This window comes from Drosophila arizonae, chromosome 2 (genome assembly GCF_054131065.1).
Source record: "Drosophila arizonae isolate 15081-1271.41 chromosome 2, UAZ_ARI_1.0, whole genome shotgun sequence".
In the NCBI taxonomy this organism is placed as follows: domain Eukaryota; kingdom Metazoa; phylum Arthropoda; class Insecta; order Diptera; family Drosophilidae; genus Drosophila; species Drosophila arizonae.
The window spans coordinates 12,478,306-12,505,425 of NC_142922.1; the positions used below are offsets into that span (position 1 = coordinate 12,478,306).

The 27,120-nt window shown below is 43.8% G+C and overlaps 1 protein-coding gene across 8 annotated transcripts in view; it reads right to left on the reverse strand.

The window, feature by feature from the left end:
- The window catches only part of trv (trivet), a 77,378-nt gene that overhangs the window by 12,477 nt on the left and 37,781 nt on the right, over nucleotides 1-27,120 (reverse strand). For all 8 annotated transcript variants that reach the window (XM_089463017.1, XM_089463020.1, XM_089463019.1 and 5 more), the window contains 3 exons: nucleotides 5,054-5,141; nucleotides 2,564-2,639; nucleotides 2,348-2,444 (listed from right to left, as the gene is read on the reverse strand). In XM_089463017.1, the coding sequence (XP_089319143.1) occupies nucleotides 2,348-2,444; nucleotides 2,564-2,639; nucleotides 5,054-5,141 (261 nt within the window). The remainder of the gene's footprint in view (nucleotides 1-2,347; nucleotides 2,445-2,563; nucleotides 2,640-5,053; nucleotides 5,142-27,120) is intronic.

Below are 27,120 nucleotides of genomic sequence, written 5' to 3' on the forward strand. Positions count from 1 at the left end.
AACATTGTCGACGTCGGCGTCGACGTCGCTGTCGTCAGCGTCGGCGTCGTGGGCTTTGTTTTACCGGCATATTGTTTCAGGTTAATTAAGTTATTACTATAATGAGCTTGTAAGTATTTTGGCCTTTATTTATGGCATGCATTGAATTGGCGCTGGAGCGGGAGCAGGAGCTGGAGCAGGAGCCGGGGGAGGCCTTAACCGGTTAACAAAAGCGAAACTTTGCCAAAACTTTTGCCACGAGCTGCTGTCGACAATAAAAAATGGCAAATGCGTTTATTATAAGCCCAGAGCTTGGCACACAAAGAAAGCAGAGAGTAAAAAAAAAAAAAAAAAATGGAAACCCCAACACGGAAAATAAAACAGAAAGAAGCAGAATATTGCAAAGCGACGCCAAAATTGTCACAACTGTAAAATGCGCAATTGCGTCGGCTCGTAAATCTTAGCTACAAAAGGACACACACACATGCACAATGCTGGCACAAACACACACTCACATATGCTGGTGATTGGCTTACTAAACGTCGCAACTACGGACTGATTGCCACGGCTATAAAATGTGCAGCCTGCTTAAAACATAAAAATGCCAGACCAAGCCTGGCCAAAAGCACTCGCAGCACCAGCAGCAGCAGCAGCAGCAGCAGGAGCAAGAGTAACAGCAGGAGCAGCAGCAGCAGCAGCAGCAGCAAAGTGGCTGCGTAAAATATCAAGTAATGCCAAATCCCAAATGCGAAATGCGAAATGAGTTGAGTGCTACAAATCGTAAATGCTGGCAACCCAAACAACTAGACATGGCCATAAAGTCCACAACCTACTCCAACACACACACACACATGGGAACTATATAGACGCATAGTATAAACCCTTTATGTAGCTACGACTAAACGACAACTCGTAATTGTGTAAAATCTTTGGCGGCGTCTTCGATTTTGGGTCCTGGCCTGCTGAATCAGCAAAGTCTCTCTCCGTCCTCCATTGAAATATCCAAATTATTTCGCTGGCAAATTGCTAATAATAACTTGTATTACAACTACAGCCACCGCCGCTGCTGCACGACGCGGCCCCGCCCGGCCCCTCGACCCCTCGGCGCGGCCCGGCACAGACAAGCCCGTGACAAAGGCAAATAAACAATGAGACCAATAAAAATCCGCTTAGGCTTTCATAGGCGTTTTTTATGACAACAATATAAATGCAAAAGCAAAAATTCATGCACATAGTTGTTGTTGTAGTTGTTGTTGGCCCCCAAAAATGGGAACCCTTCAACATGTCAGACCTTCCTTCGCACGATAAATTCCACCTTGACTCTGTGTCTGTGTGTGCGAGTGTGTGTGTGTGTGTGTGTGTCGAGCAAAGAATGCCAAATGTTTGTTCTATAACCATGAAATTTTTGCTATCCTGTTACCCGCTCACTACAACTGTGTGTGCGTGTGTGTGTGTGTGTGTGTGTGTGTGAGCCTTTTATGATAATAGTTTCGTGTTGGCAAAATTTATTTATCTGATTTGCGTCCTTCTATAGTCGCTCTCAAAGTAAGAACTTCTGTCTGCGTGTGTGTGTGTGTGCTTGTGTGTGTTTGCTTTTGTGTGTGTGTGCATCAAACAAATAAAAATTATGTTAAAACATGCAAATACGCGTTAACTTTTGATTTATGACAGACCAAGACGAATCGAAAGGAGCTGCTCCTCCAGCGCTAACTGTTAATAATGATTGCGCTAGTTAGAGTTAGTTTTGCGGTTACAGTCGCTTAGGGCCTTCGAAGGGGGGGAGTGGAGGCGTGCGCAAATGAAAATAGATTCGCCCTGCCGTGCAATGGAATATGTCGCATTACTTTCCCTCGTTTTACCCTCCCGCTGAACCTTTTGCCATCGACTAATTGAAAAAGTTGAAGCCGAAATTTTGGAGCCTGGCCCATTACGGAAATTAAGCGCGTGCGGTTTTTTTAGACAGCCAAAAAAAAGGGAATGGTAAAAAAACACACCAAAATTAAGAAAACATAATCTGGCAGAAAATTTTGCTGCGACACGTTTATAAATAGCAGACGGGTAAGTGGGTCGGTGGGCTGGTGGGGCGAGCCGCGGCTGGATGCCTTTTTGCGCAACCTTTGGTCCGTGTCATGCTACTGATACCTTTGGCATTCATTGCCATAATTTCCTGTAATAAGACCGATGCGTCGACTCCTGCCAACAACAACAACAACAACAGTTACAGCAGCAACAACATTAGGAAGAGTGAGCCGAGCAAGGGGCTCGCTGACCCAGCTGCTTGGCGGGGTCGCCCTCTATACGCACAGTCGCACGCACAGGCGGGAAGGAAGCCCGGGGCCAGGCCAGGTGACAGTCATGATTTCCTTACCTTTACTTGCCGGCGGTTTCCGTGTGGCCCAATTCGTGCGAATCGAGCGCGAGCCCAGCCACTGCCCATTCATGGCCGTAATGGCGCTCTCAGCTTCCTGCAAGTAAAAACCAAAAAAGCGAAAGTTGAGAAACGCGTGCCGGACTCACATTGAGCTCATAGATATGGGCGACGGCATGAGACTGCATTACAATAGCCGAATCGCGCCTTGCTTACCGATTTCTTGATGAAGGACACAAATCCATAGCCCTTCGACTTCAAGGTTTGTGGATCGCGCACCACGCGGCAGTCGCTGCAAAGAGGGAAAAGCGAAAAATGAACAGTGAATGGGAAAGCAAAATAATAAATAAATTATTTATTAATTTTTAAACATTTTTTTAATAAATATATTTATTTTATTTTCATATTTTGTGGCAATTTATTCCTTTTTAGTATAACAATTTATTAATAAATATTCACTTTATCTTTTATACATATATTTTTCCTTTTCATATATTTTCTCACTTTATTTCTATTTAATGAAATAAATTATTCAATTATTTGTTTTCTCTTCTTTTCATATATTTTCTCACTCTATTTCCATTTAATGTAATAATTTATTCAATTATTCCTTCTAGTCTATTAAATATATTTCTCTTCTTTTCATATTTTTTTTTTCTCACTCTATTTCCATTTAATATTAATTAATTATTCAATTATTCCTTCTAGTCTAGCTCAGCATATCATATCCCGGCAAAAATGGACTACAGCAAGTGTAGGTCTCCTGCCTGGCAGCCCTAGTCAAGCTCTCTTAAGTCTCTCTTCGAGTCGAAGGCAAAGCCATAAATTTATTGAAATAGTTTTACAGCAATTTGAAATTAGTTTCGCCAGCAGCAGAAGAAAGGCGAGGAACATATTTATTTATCTTCTTTGTAGTACAAATTGTTTCATCTCAACACTTCAAGAGCGATTTAGTTGATTGCCCAGCGACCGCGCCTCAAATTGATTTCCCACAGCCATAGCCAGAGTCCGAAAATTCTTGGGGCCGTGGGGCTGTCGGGGCAACGGCTAAGCTAAGCTAAGTTGCCAGCAAAGTTTGGCAATTACCCCCGATCCGGCAGTTTAGTTAACATAGTGCCGGGAATGTTGGCAATGGTGGCCGGCAACTTTTTTTTATGATTATTATAAGTAAACTGGGGGCAGAGGTGGGCCAAGTCGGGCGAGCTGGCAGACGGCTTATTAAATATTCACACGCGCCGCGCATTTAACAAAGCTGAATCAGAAACACGCCAAGGCCCCCAACATAATGCCAAAACCAGGCAACAAACAAAGAAAAAACAAAATACGCCGTAAAGGCTCAGGCAGACACACACACACACACACACACACACACACAGAGGCATAGACATAGACAAAAGCAAAAACAAAAACAAGAACAGGACAAGGAACACCGCACGCATAAAAGTTTTGACAAAGAAGTCGTTGGCCCCGGCCTAAGAATGCGACGGCGGCTGATCCCAGTGCGCCGCACGAACGAGTCCGTATCCGATACGGAATATCTGTATCAAAGTTCGTCCCGGTTGTTTGCATTAAGCGTTTTGACATGGTCGCTGCCATGGCAAGCAGATGACAGCCGCATATGAAAAGAAAGTTATTTAAGTTCGCGCAGCCAGCAGAGCGACGCAGTCTGTTCGAACCTATAATCCGGAGGTGGTGACATGGGCGGTTTCCGGTTGCCTGCGCCCATCCATCCACCTGTGCGACTCATGTGCGTGGCGCAAACATATCAGCGATGATGATATCGAAGATATGCAACGCCCAGATGCCAATCGAGTGCTCAATAAGCCGTCAAGCAGCCGCTGAGGCGCGTAGTTGATTTTACCATTTGAGCCGCTGGGAGCCTGGCAACCGTTGGCAGGAGGCAATCAAAGGACATGCGCCGCTCATTAGCACGACAAAGTCAGCGACTAGCTAAAAGCCTTGCGGCCAAATCAAAGCCCAAATCATTTTAATGAGTTTAAAATTATTAACATTCGCAATTGCTTCCGATAAGGGTGGACTGTTGATGGGTTTCGGGGGTTGCGGGCGATGCGGGGGTGCGCGCATTGATGGAACAAACAAGCGCATAATCCAAAAATCAAATACTTTAGCCAACATTTTGTACAAGTCGCCGGCGGGCAGGACATGCCACAGAGCCTCTGTCAGCCATTTGGGCCGAAACTTTGCGCCTCCAACAGCAGTTAATTAAGTCAAGTTTCTGCTGTTGTTGCTGCTGTTGTTGTTGCTGTTGCTGTTGACCATTAGCTTCAGCCGCTCGAGTCCTTTCATGCCGAAAAACAGCAAGTTAAATATTTAACAATCTTTTGTTATTGTTGTTGCTGCTGTGATTGCTGCAACAATTTAACTCGAGCGACACTTTCTGTTTACTTTCAGCAGCGACTGTCGGGCCGCGTCGCACAGTGGCTGCCAGCAGAGTTCGCTTAAGTGAAATTAACATAATATACTTTTCCGCGGCGTTATGAAATTTTTATGTGTGCCAACGCAAGCGGCTTACTGTGTTGATGCAAGCAACCGCCTCACATGCGTCGGCCCCCGCCCGCTCACCCCGCTCACCACCTGCCAAAATAGGAAATGGCCGCACACCTGCCGAAAAAGATGCGCCCAGGTAGGCAGCCACGAGAGCGGAAAGTAAATCGTGAGAGTGGAAATTTGCATTTTAATACTTACGAGATTTCGCCGAATGGTGTGAATGCTTCGCGCAATTGCTGAGTTTCAATTTCTGAGCTCAAGTCCCCCACAAAGATGTGGAATTGTTCTGCAAAAGATAATGAAAGCAGAGAGAAATAAGTTCAAGTTTATGCACAACTAAAGAGAAGAGACTCTTAATGATGATGCTTCAGTTCATCTTCAGCCATCTTGACTCTGCTCAATTTTTAGTTAATTTTTCCTAAATATCTCTCAGAAATTTCAAGCGCGAGCAGCAGCAGTAATTATTTATTAACATAAAGTCAAGTGCTGCCTCTTAAGCTGAATCGAGTCACTTAACCTTAACAAAATTGAGAGCTTGGCAAACTCTTTGACTTATAAGCTAATTATGTTCAGGCTGTATATATATATATTATATGTGAAAGGGATTTTTGGGAGCATTTATGCAGTCTGAGATGTTGGAAACTCAGGATAAATTGTGAGTACTTGAGAGTGTTACCAGAATGATGTATGGTAATAAAGCAAGAACTGTCTTTGATCAGTCCACTGAGTAAAGCATAATCTAGATTATGACAGTCTAGATTAGCTTTGTCATGTGATATATTTATAATTTATATATTTCTAAAGAGATTATGGTTATTCGTGCCGCTTTCACTCTATACCTAATATGCCTATTCGTACTCATTCATACCCATCAACTTGATCATATCAAGGCGGTGCTCGTAGCTCGAGCGTATGACTGAATTACCATACTGAGCAAATTCTTTTAATTGACTAAATTTTATATACATAGTCAAAATCGGAAGCAATGCAACCACAGTTGATTGCTCGGGTTTAGAAAAAATTGTAAGAAATTTCCAGAGGAGCAAGAAAATAGAATTTAAGTGATTTACATTATCGCGACTATCGCAACATTTTTTTAGTAAATGTCACTAAATAAATTATTCCTGAATAAATTATTTCGCCTAGCCACAAAAAAAGTTCGAATTCAGTTCGTGCTGCCAACAGCAGCCAGAATCAAACATAACTCAATTTTGGATGATTTATTTTAGTAATGTATTTAATTAAATTTTTATGTTTTTTATTAATTTCTACAATCTAATTTTGAGGTTAACTATGTACTGTAACTCATCGAGCGCATTGCAATTAACAATTTTACTAATTAAAGACACCGAATCAGAAGTGAAATACTTGATGCAGTCGTCCACATTTCAAAAGATGTTGCGAGAGACTCAATGTGAGTAAGGCATTACAGACACAGATGGAGGGCGTATTCCCACACACACAAACACAAACACACACACAGTCACACATATTTAGACATAAACGAGCTGTGTATACGAAAATCAGCGAGTGCACAAATTCAAAGGCTTGCGCTGTCATGCGAACTGCACACACACAAACGCAAAGAGCAAGATGCACAATGCACGCACACACACACACACATAAGCACATGGGAATACACACACACACATACAGCGAGTCAAAACGCAATAATTTATTATTATTTTTGTGTGCTTTGTCTCTTTGGCACAGAAAAAGTCGCAACGTTTCAGTTGCTGTCGCGGTTGCTGCTGCCGTCGCTGCCTGCGTCGACGTTGCCGTCGCCGTCGCCGTTGTGCCGTTGTCCTTCGCATGCTTTTGTGTCAGCTAAGCTAAGGCTGAGTAAAACTGAGGGTTGGCAATAGGCTAAGGGCCAGCGTAGTGGGATTTTGGGGGTCGTCACACACACACACACACACACACACACACACACACACACACACACACACACACACACACACACACACACACACACACACACTCACACAGAATGAGAAACACACACACACATACACTTACAGAGCCAGAAGTCTTACCCTAAATAATTAGCACTATTCAACTGGGGCATGACGACGGCGACGGCAACGGCAGCGGCGACGCCGACTGCGACGTTGGCGACGTTGACGGGCGCGGCTGTGACTGCCGGCTCGACTGCGGCATGTCCTACGTCCTGTGTCCTTGTCATCATAGTCGTCGCTGTCGTCGTCGTCGCCGTCATCGTCGTCGTCTGCTGCACGTGCAGAAATTAACATTTCCGGTAATTTTGCGAAAATGAAAAGCAAAGCGAAAAATTAACGGCAGCAGAAACGTAATGCGGAAAGCTTTTGTGTTAAATAAATATTAAAAGCAATTCGCCAGGCCAAGCCACAGTCACATGACGATGATGAGTAGTGACTGGGACAGTGAGTGAGTGGGAGAGGGAGAGAGGGGGGTAAAGAGAGACTGGCAGCTGGCAGCTGTGCGAGTGAGCCGTTAAAGCTGGGATGTTGGCTTTTAAAACACAAACCGAAACGAGTAAATCGCTGCTGCTCCTGCTCTATGTGTGTGTGTGCGTGCACAATTTTTATTTAATTGTAAATTGCGTATACGCCACCATTAATGAGCCCATTGTAAAATCAGACGGCGGCAAGGCTTAGCTGACACTGACTCAAATTGCGATACACGCAGCTCCACCAATTGTCATTATTGTGAGCCAATTGTGCTTTGTTGTTGTCGCTCCACCTTGATGTGGTTGCTGCTGCTGTTGCTGCTGCTGCTCCTGCTGCTCCTGCTGCTGTTGTCAGCTCAAAGGCAATGCGACGTTTGAGGCATGCATGCAACCTGCAAATGGCTGCCCGGTTGACTGGCTGGCTGGCTGGCAGACATACTTTTGGCTTATTGGAGCTGGAGAAGGCGAATGTAATATTCATGAGCCGAAACGAAAAGCAAAGTTCTTATTGCTGACATCGAGAGGGCGACAGAGAGAGAGAGAGAGAGATAGAGAGAGAGATAGAAGGAGAGAGAAACGTGTACGCTAATTGCAGTCAAAGGCTGCTTTAAATTTGCCTGAAATGGGCAGCGGGTACGGCCTGGTTCTGTATCGGCAGCCACTTTGTTGCCTTGGGGCTGTCGGAGGGGGTGGGTGGGTGTGGTATCTGTGGTGTCAAGGGGCTGCCAGCATTTCTTTCGGCTGGCTCGTCAACTCGTTGCCTGATTAAAGCTGTGCGTATGTAATGAGTTAATTAAGTTTTTGGCATCGCTGAAGTAATCTCGCCACTCTCTCTCTCTCCCTCTCTATATCCCTTGGAATCGTCATGTAGACCAGCACACGTGCACATAAATTAATTATAAATCCTCGGCAGGCACACGGCTTTTACAAGTGTTTTGTATATTTGCAGAGGACGCGTCTGCCCCGACTCGAAAGCGCTAACGACCTGTGCGCCGGGCAGGACATCGGATACGGCATGGAAGTAGTTGTAGTGGTGGCAGCATGGCCAAGTGTGTCAGTAGTGTGCCACGCCTACTTCTCTACCTTTTCATCACTGCGAGCGGAAGCCCGGCCTGAGTGTCTTAGTGTGTGTGCGTGTGTGTGTGTGTTTTACAGCTTTACTTAGCTTGAGCTGCCAGAGTTGTTGTAAATTTTATGTTATCCGTTTCCATTGTTTGTGTTGCCTTTATTTATGTGTCGAGTCGTTGCCTGACAGAGTGCGAGAGAGGGGGGAGAGTGTGTGTGCGTGTGTGTGTGTGTGTGCGCTGATTTGCCATTGTTATTTATGCGCTTGTGCTACACCTTATTTCCTGTTTGTCTTACATAAGCTGCAACGCTTAATTACACGCAATCGCATAAAGTCGACTCGAGAGTCCTCAAGGGCCCACTGCGAATGTGGCCAATTTATCGATTGGCAACGCTGTCTATCGATAGCAAATGTGTGTCACCGCCTGGGCCATTTGCTGGAATGAAATAGATTACGCTTTTGGCATATACATATTTGCGCATTTCTGCATAGAAATCATTTTCAAATTCCATCCGGTCGCTGACCACACGGCGTATGCGTAATCGCAATGGCAATTATGTACTCAATGGCCAAACGGGCACTGCATCAAAGCTAAAAGCGTTTAGCGGCTGGTCACTAAAACCAACAGCTGACCGACTGCTGCGACTGCGGCGACTGCCCGCTGTCATACGAAAGCCCAAAATAAGCAAACAATTTGACGCTAACAACCGCAAAACGTGCACGACCCACAATTTGGGCGCTGCTCTGTGGGCGTGGGCCCGCCCACAGTTTAACCCAAAAAATTGATGAATATGTAAGCAAATACGAAGGACTAACACGCAGCGGGTGCTGCCACACATACTAATACATTGGATAAGTATATGCACACACACATACACACACATACGGACAGACACATGTATGTAAAAAAAAGGATCAAAGTCCTGAGGCGCGTTAATTTTGCCAGACGTCAGCAGAAAAGTAAATCGGTGCCCAGTTGGGTGCGATGCTGCCCTGGACATTGGCTTCAAATATGAGCAGGAGCAGGAGCAGGAGCAGGAGCAGGAGCTGGGAGCAGCCCGCATGACCACAAATTATATTGAAATGTTAATAATCCAGTTGCTTAGACGTGCTGCGTGCAGCGTTCGGGGCTCGCCCCAGAAAAGGACAACTCAACTGCAAAAGGATATTTACATGGACATGGCCAGTGTCCAGGCCGCCCGCCTGGGCTGACTTATGACTTTGATCAATGCCGGGCGGGGCACCCAATCAATTTGGTCCATTCCACATTTGCCGCATTTAGGTGCCTTCGAGAGTCACTTATGCCCGCAATTTGGCACTGCGGTCATCCTGGCAATAGGATACTTGGGCAGGGAGACAGCAACAGGACTGCTGCGCCTGCTTGCTGCTGCTCAAGTTGTTATCCCAGCCTGCCGTTCGCCTGTGATATATGAGAGACAATTTGTAAGTATTTGGGGCGTGCGTGGCTCAGCAAATCTTTAAATTAAATTTGCCCGACTCGAATCAGTGTGCATTATAAAGTATAATGTGCTTTTAATTTCATTAATTTGCTGGCAGCAGGGGCAGCAGGAGGCGGGAGGCGGGCTTGGAATACTGAATGAAACTAAAAGATCTAATTAGCGTTTAGCAAACGAGTACAGCAGCAGCAGAGACAGCAGCAGAGGCAGAAGCAGAGGCAGAGGCAGAGGGCAGAGCGACTTTTGCCAACTTAAAGCAAACTTTGCGCTTTAATTTCAACTTAATTACGCGCACAGCTAAGCAAATGCCCCGGCCTGCCGTGCAGCCGTTGCAAATGCAGGCACACTGCAGTTGGCTAAACTAAAAGCCAATCAACTTATTTAGCCACCCCACTGCTCCTGCAGCTCCAGCTCCTGCTCCTGCTCCTGCTCCAGCTATCTGTTTAATGAAACTGCCGACACTTTAAGGGCGCGAAGCAGTCAACAGTCGTGGACATTAGCGGGGCATTAGATGCAGCTAATGCCATTGGCTTCTAGGCAGCTGAAATAACTGAATAAATAGAGGTGAGCTCCTTTAAAACTAGACTTGTTCACTTCAGCTTATTGTTCATTATCTGTATTGCTTCCCTGCACTGCTTAGAGCATAGCTCGCAAATAACTGTTGACCGTTGCCAGATGTCTGCATATAAGTGGACTTTGCTCACAATTGAGAGATAGTTCTTTAACAGAAACTCTGAGCAGAAATTCCGAGAGCAATCGACTGCATCGGTTCTTTAACGAGCTCATTCCCGATGGAAGTCGTATATGTTAAATTAGCTTATGTATGTGTGTGAGAATTTATATTAACTTCATGGGTGATTCGCACTCTTACTGCATTGACCGATTGTCAATCGTATCGCTCCCTAAACGATGTTCGTGTAAAGGAAAAAAGGAAAAGAATCCCAGTCTCTTATGATATGATATATGTATAAGAGTAAAGACCGCGTAAATATTGAAACAATTAACTCTTGTTTTCAAGCTATGCTTAAAAGCCGCTTGAAGTTATGCAAAATGTAGTTTCATGTAATGTTAACTAACATTGCTAATGTGACTTTGATCTCTGTTATGACACCAAAAGCTGAGCGGCATTTAAACCGATGTCCTGCAAGTGCTTCAAAGCAATCAAAATAAATTGTATAATTATTATTTAAGGATTGTTGGTAAATGATAAATACTGCTTAGAAATGCAAAGCCTTGAAAGTTTAGTTAAACACTTATGTTGTCCAATATACGAATATGCTATATAAGCGGGTACCTAGCCGCACTTTACGTATTTGTTTAATCTATTGATGTCCCACTATTGACTCAACAGACTTTCCTCTTCTTGATTCTCTCGTCTCTACGCTTTCACCATTAGCCATGATAATGTGCTTAGTTCTTACTCAACATGGCTCACCATCGAGTGTGCTCAAGTAACTATCGTAACTATCGCTGGTTCTTCAGCTCTAAGTGCGATAGGGCTGCTAAAGATTAGATTTTCATTTATCATACAATTGCTAAGCTATATAAATGGGAAATTCGAGCATTGTTGTTCGTTCAAAGCTGTTGTTGCTGTCGCTGTTGGCAACAACTTCCTTGACATTGTCTATGTGTGAGTGTGAAAATCATTGCGTTCTGGTTGGGCTCCCAATTTCGCAACCGGGAAAACGACTGGAGCATTCTCATCAAATTGTCGCGCAGATCAAATGAAATTTTCATTTTCATTTTCATTGTGGTGCGCATCGCGTCGCTATGCGTTCAGTGTCTTATATATATATACATATTTATGTAATATACTGTGTGTGTGTGTGTGTTGACTGTGCTCTGCCATGCTGGGGGTTGCTGACACCGAGGTTGAGCTACCTTTTCGTGCCGTTGCCGCAGAAACTTTTTGGGTTATTCAGTTGCACTATTCTTAGCTACTCGTGTGTGTGTGTGTGTGTGTGTGTGTGTGTGCTGTCGTTGTCCTTGTTGTTGTTGTTATGGTTGCTGCTGTTGTTGCTGCCATCGCCGTCGTCATCATCCCATTCCTCGTCCGCACCGCGACCGTCTAACGTGTAAAACAATGACTCATTAAGACTCATCTAAATTCTAATGAGATTCAGTAACTATTAAAAACAAAACATGCCAGAGCCAACAACAACAACAGCAACAACAACAACAACAACAACAAGAGCAACAGCAACTGTAGCAAAGGGTTGCTGCCCCAGAGGCAACGACTGCTCTACACCAGCACCCCCACTCACACACACACACACACACACACACACGCGCAAACACCCAAGTCTCTTATCAGAGCACCCTTATGCCGCCGGCTTGCGTCCATTTTGTGCTGATTTCGGCTGCTGTCTTAAAGTGCTCGCACCCCAAGAAAGAAATTTAACTCATTTGTATGCGAGTCACTTGCTCTGCCTTTAAACAAATGTCAATAATTTGATTTAAATTTGGCACACAAATAAGAAAGAGACAGCGAGAGGAAGAGAGAGAGAGAGAGACAGGGCGAGGGATATGTACTCGTTGGGGAAACGCAACAACAACAACAACAACAAAAACATGAGGTGTATTGTATCGGCTGTGCTTATAAAGCAATCAGACCGATGCCAGCCAAATTGAGAGAAAGATGTCTGGGAGTCAGTTCTATTCTGGTTTTCCGCTCGCGTGCAAATTTCGCATTTAAATGCCAGTCATAGGCGCTTGTTTGCCTTTACACTTGGCGGCATTTGCATTTTGTGTGTGTGTGTGTGTGTGTGTGTGTGTGTGTGTTGACAATTGTGTAGAAAGCGTCGCAGGACTGCAGTGCACAACTAGAGGAGACGATGATGGAAGGCAAAAGAAATGGCAAATTTTTGCGTATGAGAAATCGAAAAAGGGGCAGGCAAAGAGGGCAAAGAGGGCAAAGAGCGCAAAGAGGCCAACGTGGCCAACGTGGTCAATGTGGCTTTAGCGAATGCATTTAACTGTTCCCAAGCGGGAAAACAAACATTTTACCTTATAAATTTGAGAGCACAGTCGCTCACTCACACACACACACACGCACTTGACTGTTGGCTGCATATAAAGCGAAATAGAAATTGCGTCTGTCTGCTTTTTGGGAGCGACAACAATGCAAACACCTAACTGGGAGCCGCAGCAGCGACAGCAACAACAACAACTACAACTGCAGCAAATGCTGGGAAGCTGAATAAGCAAAAGCATTTGGCTTGGCAAAAAAGGGTACAATGATTCTATATATACGGCTTGGCCATGGCCCTGTGTTTGGATTGGGTTTTGGGTAGTTTAACGCAGTCAGACAAGAACAGAGCCCACACAGACACACACACACACACTCAGCCAATACCCCATCCGCTAGCAACAACGAACATTAAGCGGCGTTTGTTGTAGCATTTGGCTAGGTGAGGTCGGGCGGGGGCAGGCGACTGTGGTGGGCAGCTAATGCTGTTGTTGTTGTTGCTGCTGCTGCCGCCGGTCGCAGCACATGTTAAAGGTAAACGCGACGCAGGTGAACTCCACTCCCACTCCCACTTCCACTCCCAGTCCCAGCCCCAGCGATTCATGCAATCTGCATATTTGTCGGGCGCCACGAAAGCTAAAGCAAGTAAAACCTGGGTCAAATTGCGGTTACCGCTTTACTTTCCTCTACTCTTTTTTTTTCCAGCCATTTCCCTTTCTCTTTGCTCCATTTCTTTTATTTCTATTTTTTGTTGCTGTCATGTCACTAGTTTTTAGTGTGTGTAAGCGTAGGTGTTGATGTAGCCGCACTCAGCTCGACACACGCACAGACACGGGGCCCTTATTGGCCCAGTCCCAGTCACAGGGCAGACCTTAGCCTGGAAGACGGCTACGATCGGGCTCCTGCCTGACATGACTGCCACATATGCGTCGCTCCACACACACTTACACACACACATACACAGAGCCTCGGGCTGGAAAGTAGTACGACGCCTCGCGCCGGCTTAATTGTAAAGAGTTTGGCATTTGTGTGTGTGTGTGTGTGTATGGGTGCGGTTAGAGCCAACTCTAACTGAAAGTGGCTTCATTTAGTTTCGCACATTCGCAGTTAATTAATTTTGTTGCCGAGCCAAAAGAACAAAACAACAACAGCCCAACGCAGTGCTGGTGCGTTTCATCTAAATCCCCAAAGAAAAATGTTAGCAGTGACTGAGCCAGGACTGAGCCAGGCCTGAGCAGGGGGTGAACTACAACTGAGGTGTGCGCAGCTGGCGCATAAAAAATTGAGGCAAATTAGCCAAGCCCTTTGCATGTAATTAAAGAAGTATTATGCGACAGCAACAGCAGCAGCTGGCCCTTCCCATCAGAGATCAAGCGAGCCATGAAAATGAGGCAACATATCACATCACATCAATTTGTGAGGTCGAGAAAAAGAGTTTGGCTTAACGGGGATATCTTTGTTGTAGAGATGGTAAAATTCAGTTCCCAGCAGAGCGAGAGGGACGGAGAGAGAGAGAGAGAGAGAGAGAGAGAGAGAGAGAGAGAGAGGAAACTGCGACAACCGTGATAATATTGCTTTTCTCTTTTTCTCAGACTTAAAAGATCAATTTTTGATGGAGTGACTGTTCAAATGGGCTAAGTAATATCCTAGAGCATGCCTAAATAAAAAAAATGAAATCTTTTAATTTTAAAAGGTTTATACAAGCTAAATTTCTCTATTGCACTGCAAGAAAAATTATTTAAAAATAGTTTATGTTTTAGTGTCTTTAGAAAAATATGCATATTTAGAAAAAAAATCCAGATTTTCCATATAATATTTTGTAGTAAAATTCAATATTTAAACGGTTTTTCCCATGCTAGTTGACTATAATTTGCTTGGATTAAATTGGATTACTCGGAGATTATATAAGAATGTGTTTTCTGCCAGGTATATGCGACCATTTGTTTTGTTTCCCTTTTTCATTAAATCGGACATAACGGACTGTGAAGCATCCTGTTACGGAATAAACTGCATCCATTCCCCACTTTTGTAGTAGACCTAAGGCTAAAGAGATAAGTTATTATTGAGAAAAGGAATGTTTATTAAGAACAATCGAATATATTATTAAGAATTAAGAAATCATTGTTAACTGTCGATAATTAACCCACTATTAGATAGGAATTGCAAATTGATTGCATCACTTCGCGATAATCAGTTCGATAGAGATTGCTTGGACTCAATCGTCCATCTGCTGCCTACATCACTGCAGCTCCATCAGAGATTTTCCCCATAGCTATAGCTAGCTAGAGTCCTACAAGCTACTAATTACAGTTAGCAATCCAGTTAACTCAACTCAGCTCATTTACTCTCCTAAACAACAGCCAATGGCAATAGCCGTGAGCAGCTCGTGGCAGTGATCCGAGCTCGTTTGCTGCGCAGGAGGTCACACTTTTTGCACATGCTTAAATGGCCAATGCTCCTTGCTCTGGCGCACCCATTCTTGTTAGCGAACAATACGGACAATGCAAGTGCCAACAATCACCCAGAGGGAGGATTGGCAACAAAAAATAGAAACAGAGCACAGTCTGAAAAAAATCAAAAATCAAATTCAAAACTCGCTTCGCGGCTGCCGAATGAATTGTTGATATTACTGCATCTGCAGCTCCATCTCCATCTCCATCTCCATCCGAATCTCCATCTGCATCTGCATCCATAGCCGCATTTGTCAGAGCTGGGCGCAGCTGCTACACTTTATTTCAGTCAGTTTCTGCTTTTTTCTCCCCCTTTTTTGTAAGTGGCTTGTTTTTGCCATGTTCCATGCCTGTGTGTGTGTGCCAGTGTATGTGTGTGTAAATTACGCTCTTGTGTGCAAGTGCGGTCATTTAATTTCGATTTGTGTTTTAGATTGTTTTGCGTTGCATTTGTTGATTTTTGCCATTTAAATAGAAATTTTTATTTTCTACACGTTGCTGGACACGGTCTGGCCGGTCTCTCCGGTCGCTCCGGTCTGGCCTGGACCACGGTGGGTGTCCGTGGCTTGGCCGCACAGCCGTCGCCAGTTTTTTTTTTTTTTTTTTTTTTTTTTGCTGCTGCTGCTGGTTTTTTTCTAGCCAGTTTTTATACTCATTCACGAAAGTGAATCAGTATATTGGTTTTGTGCAATGTCCGTCTTGCTGTCCGTCCGTCTGTCCGTCTGTCCGTCTGTCCGTCCGTCCGTCTGTCCGTCTGTCCGTCTGTCCGTATGAACGCAATCTATTTCGGCGCTATTGAAGCTAGAGACTTGAAATTTGGAACACATACTCGTGTATATCTCCGATTTATAAAGTGTTAAAATTTTCCCGATCCGCCCACTAGGGGCGTGGCAAATCGGAAAATGCATTTTCCGATATACCAGAAATCATGTTTGTTGAAGAGCTAGAAAGCTGAAACTTGGTATGTAGGTCCGCGTTGACCACCCAAGATCACGAGCTATGGCGGATATATCTACGCCCATTGGGGGCGTGGCAAATCGGATAAAACTGTATCTCCTAAAGTTGTAAACCTAGAATGCTGAAATTTTGCACGTCAGCTAATGGTATGATTCTATAAAGTCTGAAGATAAATTATAAGTCTACGCCCGTTGGGGGCGTGGCAAATCGGACCTGAAGATATAGTGATTTTTTAAATTCTCCTATATTTTGGACACTATTGATGGCAGAGACCTCAAATTTTGTATATATACTCGGACTGATCACCCAAGACCAAAAAGTTTTGTCGGATATATGTCCGCCCACAGGGGGCGTGGCAAACCGCAAAAGTTTATATCTCCTAAAGTATAATAGCTAGAAGCTTCAAATTTGGATAGTTGAGTTACTGGTAGCCTCCTCTATCGATTCCCCAAAAATAATTTTTACGCCTCTTTAGGGGCGTGGCATATCGAAAAATACCCTGTAATTTTCACATTTTTTTAGGGTAAGCATTCAAACTTTGCAGTTAGGGTAACGTTATCTCTTTCTAAAAACTGACCAAAAATGAGGTGTCTACGCCCAGTTGGGGCGTGGCAAATCGGAAAAACCTGTATATTCTACAGTATTAGAATGAAACTTAACTACTAAATTGTTGATGGGATGTGAATGAGTATTCCGCAGTCGGTAACGCCCGACTGCAACGTTCTTACTTGTTTTTTTATGAACGCATGTCCTCGGGGCGTTGCCAACGCGCGCGCCTGGCAAATTGGATTTCTTTTTTCGGACATTTGAAACTGACGAACGCCGGTCTGGGATCAACCGACAATGGCAAGCTGCGACCAGACCTAACACCAGCACAAACACACACACACACACACCTAGACACGCGCATGCAAACACATGGATACATATACATATATGCGTATGTATGTGTGCACTCACAGTCGACGCTTCTATTAGCCGCACGCATTCATAAGAGCGGAAATTTAATCTGCGCCACAGCCGCGCTCCGTTTTAGTCAATTTAAAGCTGACGGCAAATGTTATCAGCTCAAAAATACTCGTTAAATATTTAAATTGACGCAAAGCTAATGAAATAAAACCAATCCGCATGCGACTTCGGCTGCGACTGCGACGCAGGCCGCAATCCATAGAGATTTGTGCGGCGCGTTCATTTCGGCTGACTGCCTTTTGTGGGCCGGAAGACGGCCCTAAGAACTGCTGCTTATACCTTTTACCACTTTCCCCTCTGCTCTCATTCATATTTGACTGCTGGCAGTCGCATCAGTCAAAGTCAATTCAACTGGAACAGTGGCAGCGGCTCTGATTCAATCCACACAGCGCTAAGCAGTGCGTCAGTAAGGCACTGCGCGTTTTGGTGACATGCTCAACGCATTCGGCCCACTGTGCAGGATGCGTCTTAGCATGCGGCACACGTAGCATCTTGCTTTAAATGTTTAAATAGAAGCGAATACGCTAAAAATCAGCAGTGACAACAGCACAACCGGATAAGAGGCAGCACATACGCAAGCGAGAGGGAGAGTGTGCGAGAGAGAGAGAGAGAGAGAGAGAGAGAGAGAGAGGGTGATTGGCATAAATAAGTAAGAGCAACGATGGCCTCAGTCTCTCTTCGCCATATTGTCAGCGTAGCGTTTGTATCTGCACAAGTGCTTGTGCTTGTGCGTGAGCGTTCGTCAACACACACACACACACGCACACATTTATATATGTATGTAATGCATATATATATATTTACTCAAATGCTGTGCCCAAAGCGCACTTGAGTGTGTATCATCATCAACATCAGCTGCTCTTCAGCCAGGACAAGTCAGAGTCCCAGAGTTCCCTATGCCAACAAAATGTTGGCCCCGTCCCGGATCCCTCAACCCACAGCAGTTGGCTGAGCGCCGCTCCTGGCCATAGATATATAGATACAAAGCTACAGATATAAGCAGCAAAGCTGTAGAGCTGTGGAGCCGTGGAGCTGTGGAGCTGAGTGAGTGTGCACCCACTACAGTGACAGTATCTTTGCCCGCTTAACAGTATTACAAGCAGACTAATGAAACGAGCCGGGGTCGGGCTACGGCTCCGACTTCAACTCCGTGTCCGTCTCTGTCTCCATCTCCGTCTCCGTCTCCGTCTCAGTCGAACTGGGTACTCATCCATTCCATGCCCCCATCTTTCCGTCTCCGGCTGCAATTTGACTTGACTTTTACGTATCGTCAAGTACTTTTCTGGTTTTGCCCACTCGGGGGACATTTGTCAGTCAAGAGACAAATTTAATTTTTGCAACCAGACAGAGACAGAGACAGAGACAGAGAGAGAGAGAGAGAGATAGATGAAATGGACTGCGATTAGATATGAATGGCAATGAAAGTCATAGCAGCCGTATATGACGATCATGGGCTTAACTATTCCGGCTATTCAACTGTTTGTTATTGTATTAGGGGCCACTCGTTAGTCCGGCTCTGCACTCGCTCCGCATTTGGCCGGCCCCATTCGTATTTCATATGCAGCCCGGCAAGTGGGTGCCCACTTTGCGTATACGTAATTTTATTACAGCTGCCCAAGCAGAACAAACTGCCCTTTTGTCCAATGGCCGATGCTGTTGCAGTGCGAGTGGCGTTGCCGTTGCCGTTGCCATTGCCGGTGCTGCTGGCCAAAATGAATGGGCCGCAACTATTTTTTGGGGGGAATAACGTAGCCGTTGTGCTCCACTTTGTGTGCGGCAGCCGGGCCAGGCGATGCACAGAATTCATTTCGCATTGAAATGGCTGTTCAGAGAGCAATTAGCTGAAATTATTGTTGCTACGTGTGCGTCGTCACTTGCAGGGGTAACTGGTCGGCAGGGGCCGGTGCAGCAGGCGGGGCGTATGCTTAATGCGTGCGAGTATGGTCATTATTCAGAGCTTGTTCTGGGCCAAGCTGAACAAAAAAAAAAAAAACAACAACAAAAAATGCTGATTTGCGGCTTGGCAATGCCAGCCACAAGGCCATACACACACACACACACACACACACTTACACATGCGCGGGCTATATAGAATTTACCATAATTTAGTGAAGCATCCCCCACAGAATGTGACGAGACGAGGCAAAGTCAAGTCGAGGCGAAATTATGCCAAAACAAATCAAGCAAATGAAAATATCACAGCCTCAAAATCAAGGCAAAACACACGCAAAGCCAGGCCTCAAAAAGGGACCGTTCGACTTGAGAAGGGGCGCGGCTGGCGGTGGGGCTGTGGGTGCCACAAATGCTGTGCTTAATAGGCATCAGCTGGGTATTAAGTTGTTGTTTTTTGCCATCGACTTTGGCATCGTCTTCCTCAGTTCTGTTGCCTCGTCTTGGCAGCGTGACAACCTTTTCCTATATTTTTTTCTTCTTTTGCCTTTGGCTTGCCAGTTAGCAATACAGAACGTAGCCAACGTAGAACCAGAGCTCGGGGCCAGAACTTGACTTGGGCATTAGAACAAGCTCTCGCCCAGCTGTGGACCTTCTTCTGGTGCTGGTGCTGCTGCTGCTGCTTCTCCTTCCTCATCATCGTCGTCTTCGCCTGCCAATCCAACCTCACTTTCATCCAACAAACAATTTGCGGAATGCCATTAGGTGACGCCTACTGAGAAAATTATCTGTGCCACCCACATTTTTTTATTTTTATATTCGGCATCTGCTTCGCCGAGGACGCGAGCCGGGGAAGTGGACGGTGCAAATTCAATCACATCATCTTTTGTTGAACTCACGACGGCTCTTAACAGCAGCAACAGCCACCAATAAAGACGATTCAAAAAACTGCTGGCAAAATAAGTGTTGAGGTCTGTTGAATGCTGTCTGTCGTATACATGTATATATGTATGTCTATGGGAAGTCTATACAATTATCTAATCAATTTTTAAGACATATTTACTTTTTCTTATAATTTAAGACTGAGAACTGTGGCTAATAATTGTCGGCGATGTCTTCTTATTCTTTTAAACGTATAGATTGAATATTGACTTCAGTTAAAATAGTGTGTAGTAGATGATTTTATTTTGAATTCAAGTCTATAAATGAATATTTTATGTGGACTCTAACATCATTGAAATCTAATCTTAGATTCCGTTGCACAATATTTGCTATGATATTCTGTTAATAATCTAATCAATATAAGCTTTGAGCTTTTAGCCTTAATTTTCTCGTCCTTCACTCTTCGTACCAATATTGGATGGATGGATTTGGATTTTGGCTTAAAATTCGGAGAAGAATGGCCCACACTCTGTAGGCCAGCTTTTCGATCGTATTATCCGAAGAATGAGCATTTAACAAAACTTTTTTTTTTTCTTACACTCTCTAAACAAATCTTTTGGAAAATAATATTAATCATATTAAATATGACTGAATTATTTTACATCTACCATATACTATCAATGTTTATGTAGATCTATTTAGTTTCTTTAATACTCATGGGAAAAGATTGTTTTCCAGCTTTTAAAGCATTTAATATTATATAAATAATGGAAAATAAAATCTATATATAAATTCCCATATACTTTTAAATTTTAGATTTAGCTTAAAGAGTTCTTAGCTAAAAATAAATAGATCAATAAATTCATGTCACAATATTAGAGTTCAGCTATAAAATTTCATTTCGCAGATAATGTGATGGTGAGCTATGAAAGGCGAAGACTCAATAGACTTTATCCTCTGAATCGTCGAGGATCGAACGTATCTTTAAATAGGATTAGGTTTAAATAAATAAGAGCGACATTCATGCCGACTAATTGATTAAGGCTTAGAGCAAAATAAGCTATAGAGGATTAGGCAATAAGCTGCAAAAAAGTTAATAAATAAAATGATAACAATATTAATAATGACTACTAAAATACAGAGTAGCTATATAAAACAAATTTCATTTTCATATACGAATTTCAAGCATATGTTCATAGGATATGAGACCTATGCCTTGAATACATTCTCTAATATCTAGAATAAACATATCTAATATTAACTTCTAGTATAGTAGGGCTTGTGTTTACTCACAGAGATTTGATCTGATAAATGAGACGATATATCGAAATCCAACCGGATCAATTGATTCATCGAATGACTTATTAACTAATTTTATCGATGGCGCTTTATGAGCTCTTCTGCTGGAATTTAGCTATTTGTATAATATAATAATTAATAGTTCATCAGTTAGCTGACTCTGACATATGTATGTTTCTATATGTGGACTTCATCTTTGATCGTGGGGCGGCGTGGGGGCATGGAGTGGTTGGCATCCAGTGTATGCTGCTTATACAGCAATCAACGCTAGTTAGTTTCCCGTATCCGTTTACTAACTTTGTCACTTTGCGAACCTGTGCATCTACGTTTACACTTCTCAACCACATCAAGAGCAAAGCCTTTAACGACCTGTCAAATTTCATTACAAACTTTAAAGTGCTCTTAACTTGAACAACAACCGCAAAATGCATCACACGACGGCAACTAAAACAAAATGCAACTACAACAAAAATTATAGACGAAGCTTCAAAAAAACAAAAAAGAAGAAGAAAATAGAGGAGGAAGCAGAGTTCTGGCTGGAGGTGGAGTAAAGCGGGAAAAAAATTAATAGTAGCAACTAGTGAGTGTCAATGGAAACCACAACAACAACAACAACAAAAACAACAACAACTGCTGCTAGTGCTGCTGATGCTGCAAACATAAAACTAACCAACTAACAAAGTATAAAACAAAAACTAAAAAACAACTATTGAGTGCTGCTCATTGCCCCAACTCCCACCCTCCATACGCAGCCGAACCACCGACTGTCAGGCTCCACGAACAAAAATTTCTAATTTAAAAGTTTTGCGACCAACCGACGATAAGTGAGGCAGCCGAAACGGCAAATAGAACACAACAAAAGCAACAAAAACAAGCGGCAAATAAAAACGCAACAGCGTCACACAAAGAAACACACACACAGACACACACAAACACACACGCACACATACAATTGCAGATAATGCAACCCCCACCCACTGGCGAATAAAAAAATAGCAGCTAGGTGGCTGAAGCAAGTTTGGCCAAGTGCAGCTGCAATTTTGTTGCTGCGGCAGCGATGTCGGCGTCGGCGTCGGCATCGTAGGCGTTGCGTTGCTTTGCGTTGCGTTGCGTTGTTTTTGCCCACATCGTTAGCAAGGCACATCGGCAACATTTCGTCAGCTTCCGCCTCCGCCTCCGCCTCTGCCTCCGCCTGGCCCGGCCCGGCCTGCTTGTCTCCAGCTGCTGTCGGGCCCCAGTGGGGCAGCCCAATGTGCCAGCCAGTGGCAGAGGCAGTGGCGGTGGCAGTGGCGGCCAGTTGTGTCGGTTGGAGCAGCCGCGTCATGCGCGTTGCTGCTGCCCTGTTTGCTTTTGCTTTTGCGATTGCAGCCGTAGTTGCAGGTCGCCAGCCCACCCCCACCCCCCAATCCCAACCCCTGGCACAGTCCAGCCTGCAGCTGTGAAACGTTCGTCTTTAGTCGCTGCTCCTCGGCAATCGTTGGCAGCAACTATTTTTATACACCGCTCACACTGAGTCCATGTATGAGAAACTGTGTGTGTGTGTGTGCGTGTGTGCCCTTAGGGGTTGGGGCGCGTTTGTCATTGTGCATTACATTTAGCATGCATCGTGGTTGCCATTCAGTGTGGCAACAATGTTGCCGTATTGTTGTAATTTGCTTGTTGTTTCGCTTGCCTGGCTCGTTGCCTTTCATTGGTCTTGAGGCGCATTTTCCAGCATTTCATGCAATGATATTCATATTCGAATCGTGTGCATGTGGCCTGCTGGCAAATCGAATTATATTTGCTGCATGCCACAAAGCAGACAGTGTACATGGCCGCAGTGCAAATACAGCTGCTGCTGTTGCAGCTGTTGCTGCCCCAATCGAGTGGCCCCACTATGCACTCTCGCCCTCTGACCTGACCAACAGATTCTAGAAAATTCGATTAGCTCGTTGTTGAGCTAGACAATTATGACTGCCTTCAACGGGTTTTTCTCTTTGTGTGTGTGTGTGTGTGTGTGTCTAAGCTCATTTTATGCCACACTTCATAATTTATTTTGCCTCTTTCTTTTCTAGATTTTCTTTTAATATGTATTTTGTCATGCATAATGGTGACATTTTGACGCGCTAATAAACATAATTTGCTCGTAAAATATTTTTATTGCCGTCGTCTTTATCGGGCTCATATCTGGCTCACTTCTGCCAGGTATGCTTAAGTAGCTATATATGTATGTGTGTGTGTGTGTGTGTGTACTCACACCTATACACACATTATAAATTTTTGCTTGTGCAGCCAGAGATGAACAGAGTTCATTTGCAGATAGGCAAGTGAAACATAAAACTTAAAATTAAACAGATAACAAAGGCAAATGATATATTAACAGCGAACAGTGTCTGCATTAGTCGAAGAATGAGGCTAACAAACAGAATTTAAAAAGGTGGTACAGACTCTAAAGTCGTAAATTGTTAAGTGTCTATCCTCAGCTATAATAATCAGGGCTCATATTTCGAAGGTTTCACACCTAATTATAATACATATATATATATGATTTTTTAGATTTAAATCTTTACTAATATTTAAATTAATAATCTTTTATGATATATTCATAACTAGATTAGAATATAGATGCAGATATTTAAGTCTAATGAATATATTATTTATTTATAAGATTAAATAACACTCAAGCACTATCTACTGGGCCTTCGGCTTGTCCTGCATATATTATTTCCTATTATTAGAAATGACTGAAAGCTCAAATTGAATATGTAAATGATCTGTCTTTAGAAATGTTTCTTCTTTCTGCTTATATTATTTTATACTATCTTATTTTAATTTAAAAGATTTCAGTTCATTTCATGTATATATTTATGATTTAATGTTCATAAAATAATAATACATTAGGTTCGAGCCAGTAATAATATATTTAAAATATTTAAATCTGTGATAAAAAAATTTAATATTTAATAAACCTACATTTTTTAATATTTTAAATGTGCAATAATTTATTTGTTTATATATTTTATATGTAATAATTAATAATTTATTAAATTTGAGGTATAATATTTAATATTGATGATTAAAAATTTTATAATTATTATTTTATAAATTATTAAATATTTTCTAACTTATAAGCAATTTTTCTTTTTATTAAATATGGGAAAAATATTATTTAATAATATTTATGAAGCAATTGCTTTAAAATTTATAGAAAAAAAAGGAAAAAAATAAACATCAACATATATTTATGCATCAAATTATTGTTTAACAATAGAAAATAAAGACTAAAATAAAAATTCAAATTCAAATTTCACAGCAGCTTAAGCATCATTTGGACTAGCTGCGAAATTAGTTATTAGCTAAATCGTGATCAATTTTTAACAAGTTTCTTTATCCAATTTAAAATCATTTGAAATTTATCTATGCTTGATTGATAGCAGCCAGATAATAAATAATATCAGATCATATATTATCGGTGACGACAGTCAGTTCTCGTTTTACTTTCGTTTTCTATTTATTCTCTTATTACTTAATTAATCGCTTGCTTTGCACCACAGTTGCTCATTATCTGCGACGTCGTGTTGATGCGCTCAGGTCTCTGATTTCCGCTCCACAGTGCAAAGGCAATCAAGGAGCTGGCGAACGGCAACAAATCACATTTTCCCATTCTCCACACACACATACACACACACACACATACATACTCAGCTAGAAAGACAGCGTGTTACCACTTGTTTTGTTTCTCTGCACATGGAATGAGCAGAACGAAAAACATTTTTAAATATTTATTAGCAACAGCTTACAAGCATCATCTTATTTTGTTGTTGTTGTTGTTGCTGTTGCTGCCTTTTGGTCTCGCCTCGTGCGATAAGTAATTTCGTTATTTGCCAAACTCTGCGACCAACGCCTCCCAAAACAAGGCAGCGCCTACGCCCACGCCCACGCCCCCAACGTGGCCCCCACTAACAGCAGAGGGTCTACGCCTTTTTGGGCGTTCGCGCCATTTGTCTGCTCATCCTGCCAGCTTGCTTGTTGATGCCATTATCTTATTCAGCATCCTTGTCATCTCATAAAGGATGCCTATTATAAATTAATTTTTACCATCCACGACTGCCGCCTGCTGCTGCTGGCTGACTCCTGCTGCTGCTGCTGTTGCTGTTGCTGCTGGTTGCCACTTTTTGGGGGCGCTCTCTTTGCTTTTATCACTAGCCGCTCACGTTGCCCGAGCCCTGCCAACTCGCATGCCAAACATGTTGCTCCTCTTTGTGTGCGTGTGTGTATATGTGTTTGTTTGTCTGCCTATATGACAATATCATTTTTTGATTTAAGGCTGCTGCTGCTGCTGTCGCAATTTTTCAAATACAACAACAACAACAACACATCCCTCATATTTTTCAGGTTGCCACAAGCAAAAAGTTGCTGGCATCCACACATACACACCCCACACCCCACCCACACACACACACATGCATAGCCTACTCTTGACATTGATGCCGTATGCTGTGCTCTCTATTTTATTGTTATCATTAAACTGTAACACCTCCCACCCCAAGCACGTCGCATCCTGCTCCTGCGTGATGTCTGTCTGACATGTTGGCTTGTTTGCCTGTCTCGCTCCGGGGCGGCTTTGATGCGGGCTCTCGAGCCGCCCTCAACAAGTTTTTGGGCTGCCATTGATCCCAATATGATTAAAAACTGTACGCTTGGCTTATCAATGCGGCCGGATAATATAGTGGCTGGCCGTCTTTGGATGGATTTCTTGGGCTCTTGTTCAATCATGTTCGGATGGGCCACCGTTGCCGTTGCCGTTGCCATTGCGACTCCTGCTGGCCATGATTAATTGGCAACCACAACTGGCGGCGCGGCGTGGCAGGGATGGGTAGCAAAATCAAAAGCAAAGCCCAGCGCGGCGACGCTTTTTGAGTGTTAAATGCACTTCATTCATCAACGCTTCGTAACCGCAACGAGCTGCTGGTCTGAGGCCAAAGAACAATAACAACACAGCAGCAACGGCCGCAGCTGGGGGGCAGGGCTGGGTGGCAGTGTGGCAGCTGCATTGGAAATTCAAATAAAATTTACCACAGTTTCGTAACTTTGTCAACGATGCGCAACGTGCGCTGTGCGAAAGGGGCCAGAATGAGTGAGAGAGTGAGTGAGAGAGAGAGAGAGAGCTGGGGCAGGAGGCGAGCAGCATCTTGCTGCTGCTGGGGGCAGGGAAGGGCGATGCCACAGCAGTGTCAGCCAACGAGTCATGGCGACGAATTGCAATTTGCAATTTTATGGCAGAGCAGCTAGAAGCAGAGACAGCTAAACGAACAGAAACTGAAGCAGCAGGAGCAGCAGCAGGAGCAGCAGTAGCAGCAGGAGCCACAGAAGCAGCCGCAATACAAAACAAACCAATTTAAATTTTTAGCGCTGCCAGCGAGCAGGAAAGAGTCCAGAGCTGGCAAGGCTGAGCTGGGCGGTCGGTGGGCATGGCACTTGCAGAAATATAGTTAACAGCAAGCAAAAGCTGGCGAAAAGCGCAGCAAAGCGTAGCTGACAAAATCAAACCAAATGCAGAGCAGAGAGGAAACAAGAAAAAGGGCTGTCGGAGAAGGAGAAAGCCCAGAGAGAGAGAGAGAGAGAGAGAGAGAGAGAGAGGGAGACAGAGCGAGTGACAATGGAAAATTGGGGTTGAGCGCGATTCGGGTTGGGGATCGTTGGTTGTTGGGAGGGGCGAGGAGAAGAGCGACGCTTGACTGGCCAAACACTCAATCAATAAATTATGCTGCCACCAAATATACAAATCGGCGACCGGCGAGCGAGCCACAGCGGTTGAGTGTGGTTGTGCCTGGGTCGTCTGTGGTAGTCTGCGGTGGGCTGTGGAGCTCAGTGGCGCTCTGCGGAGCTGTGTGCTGTCCGTTTGGCTTGTTTGGCTGGT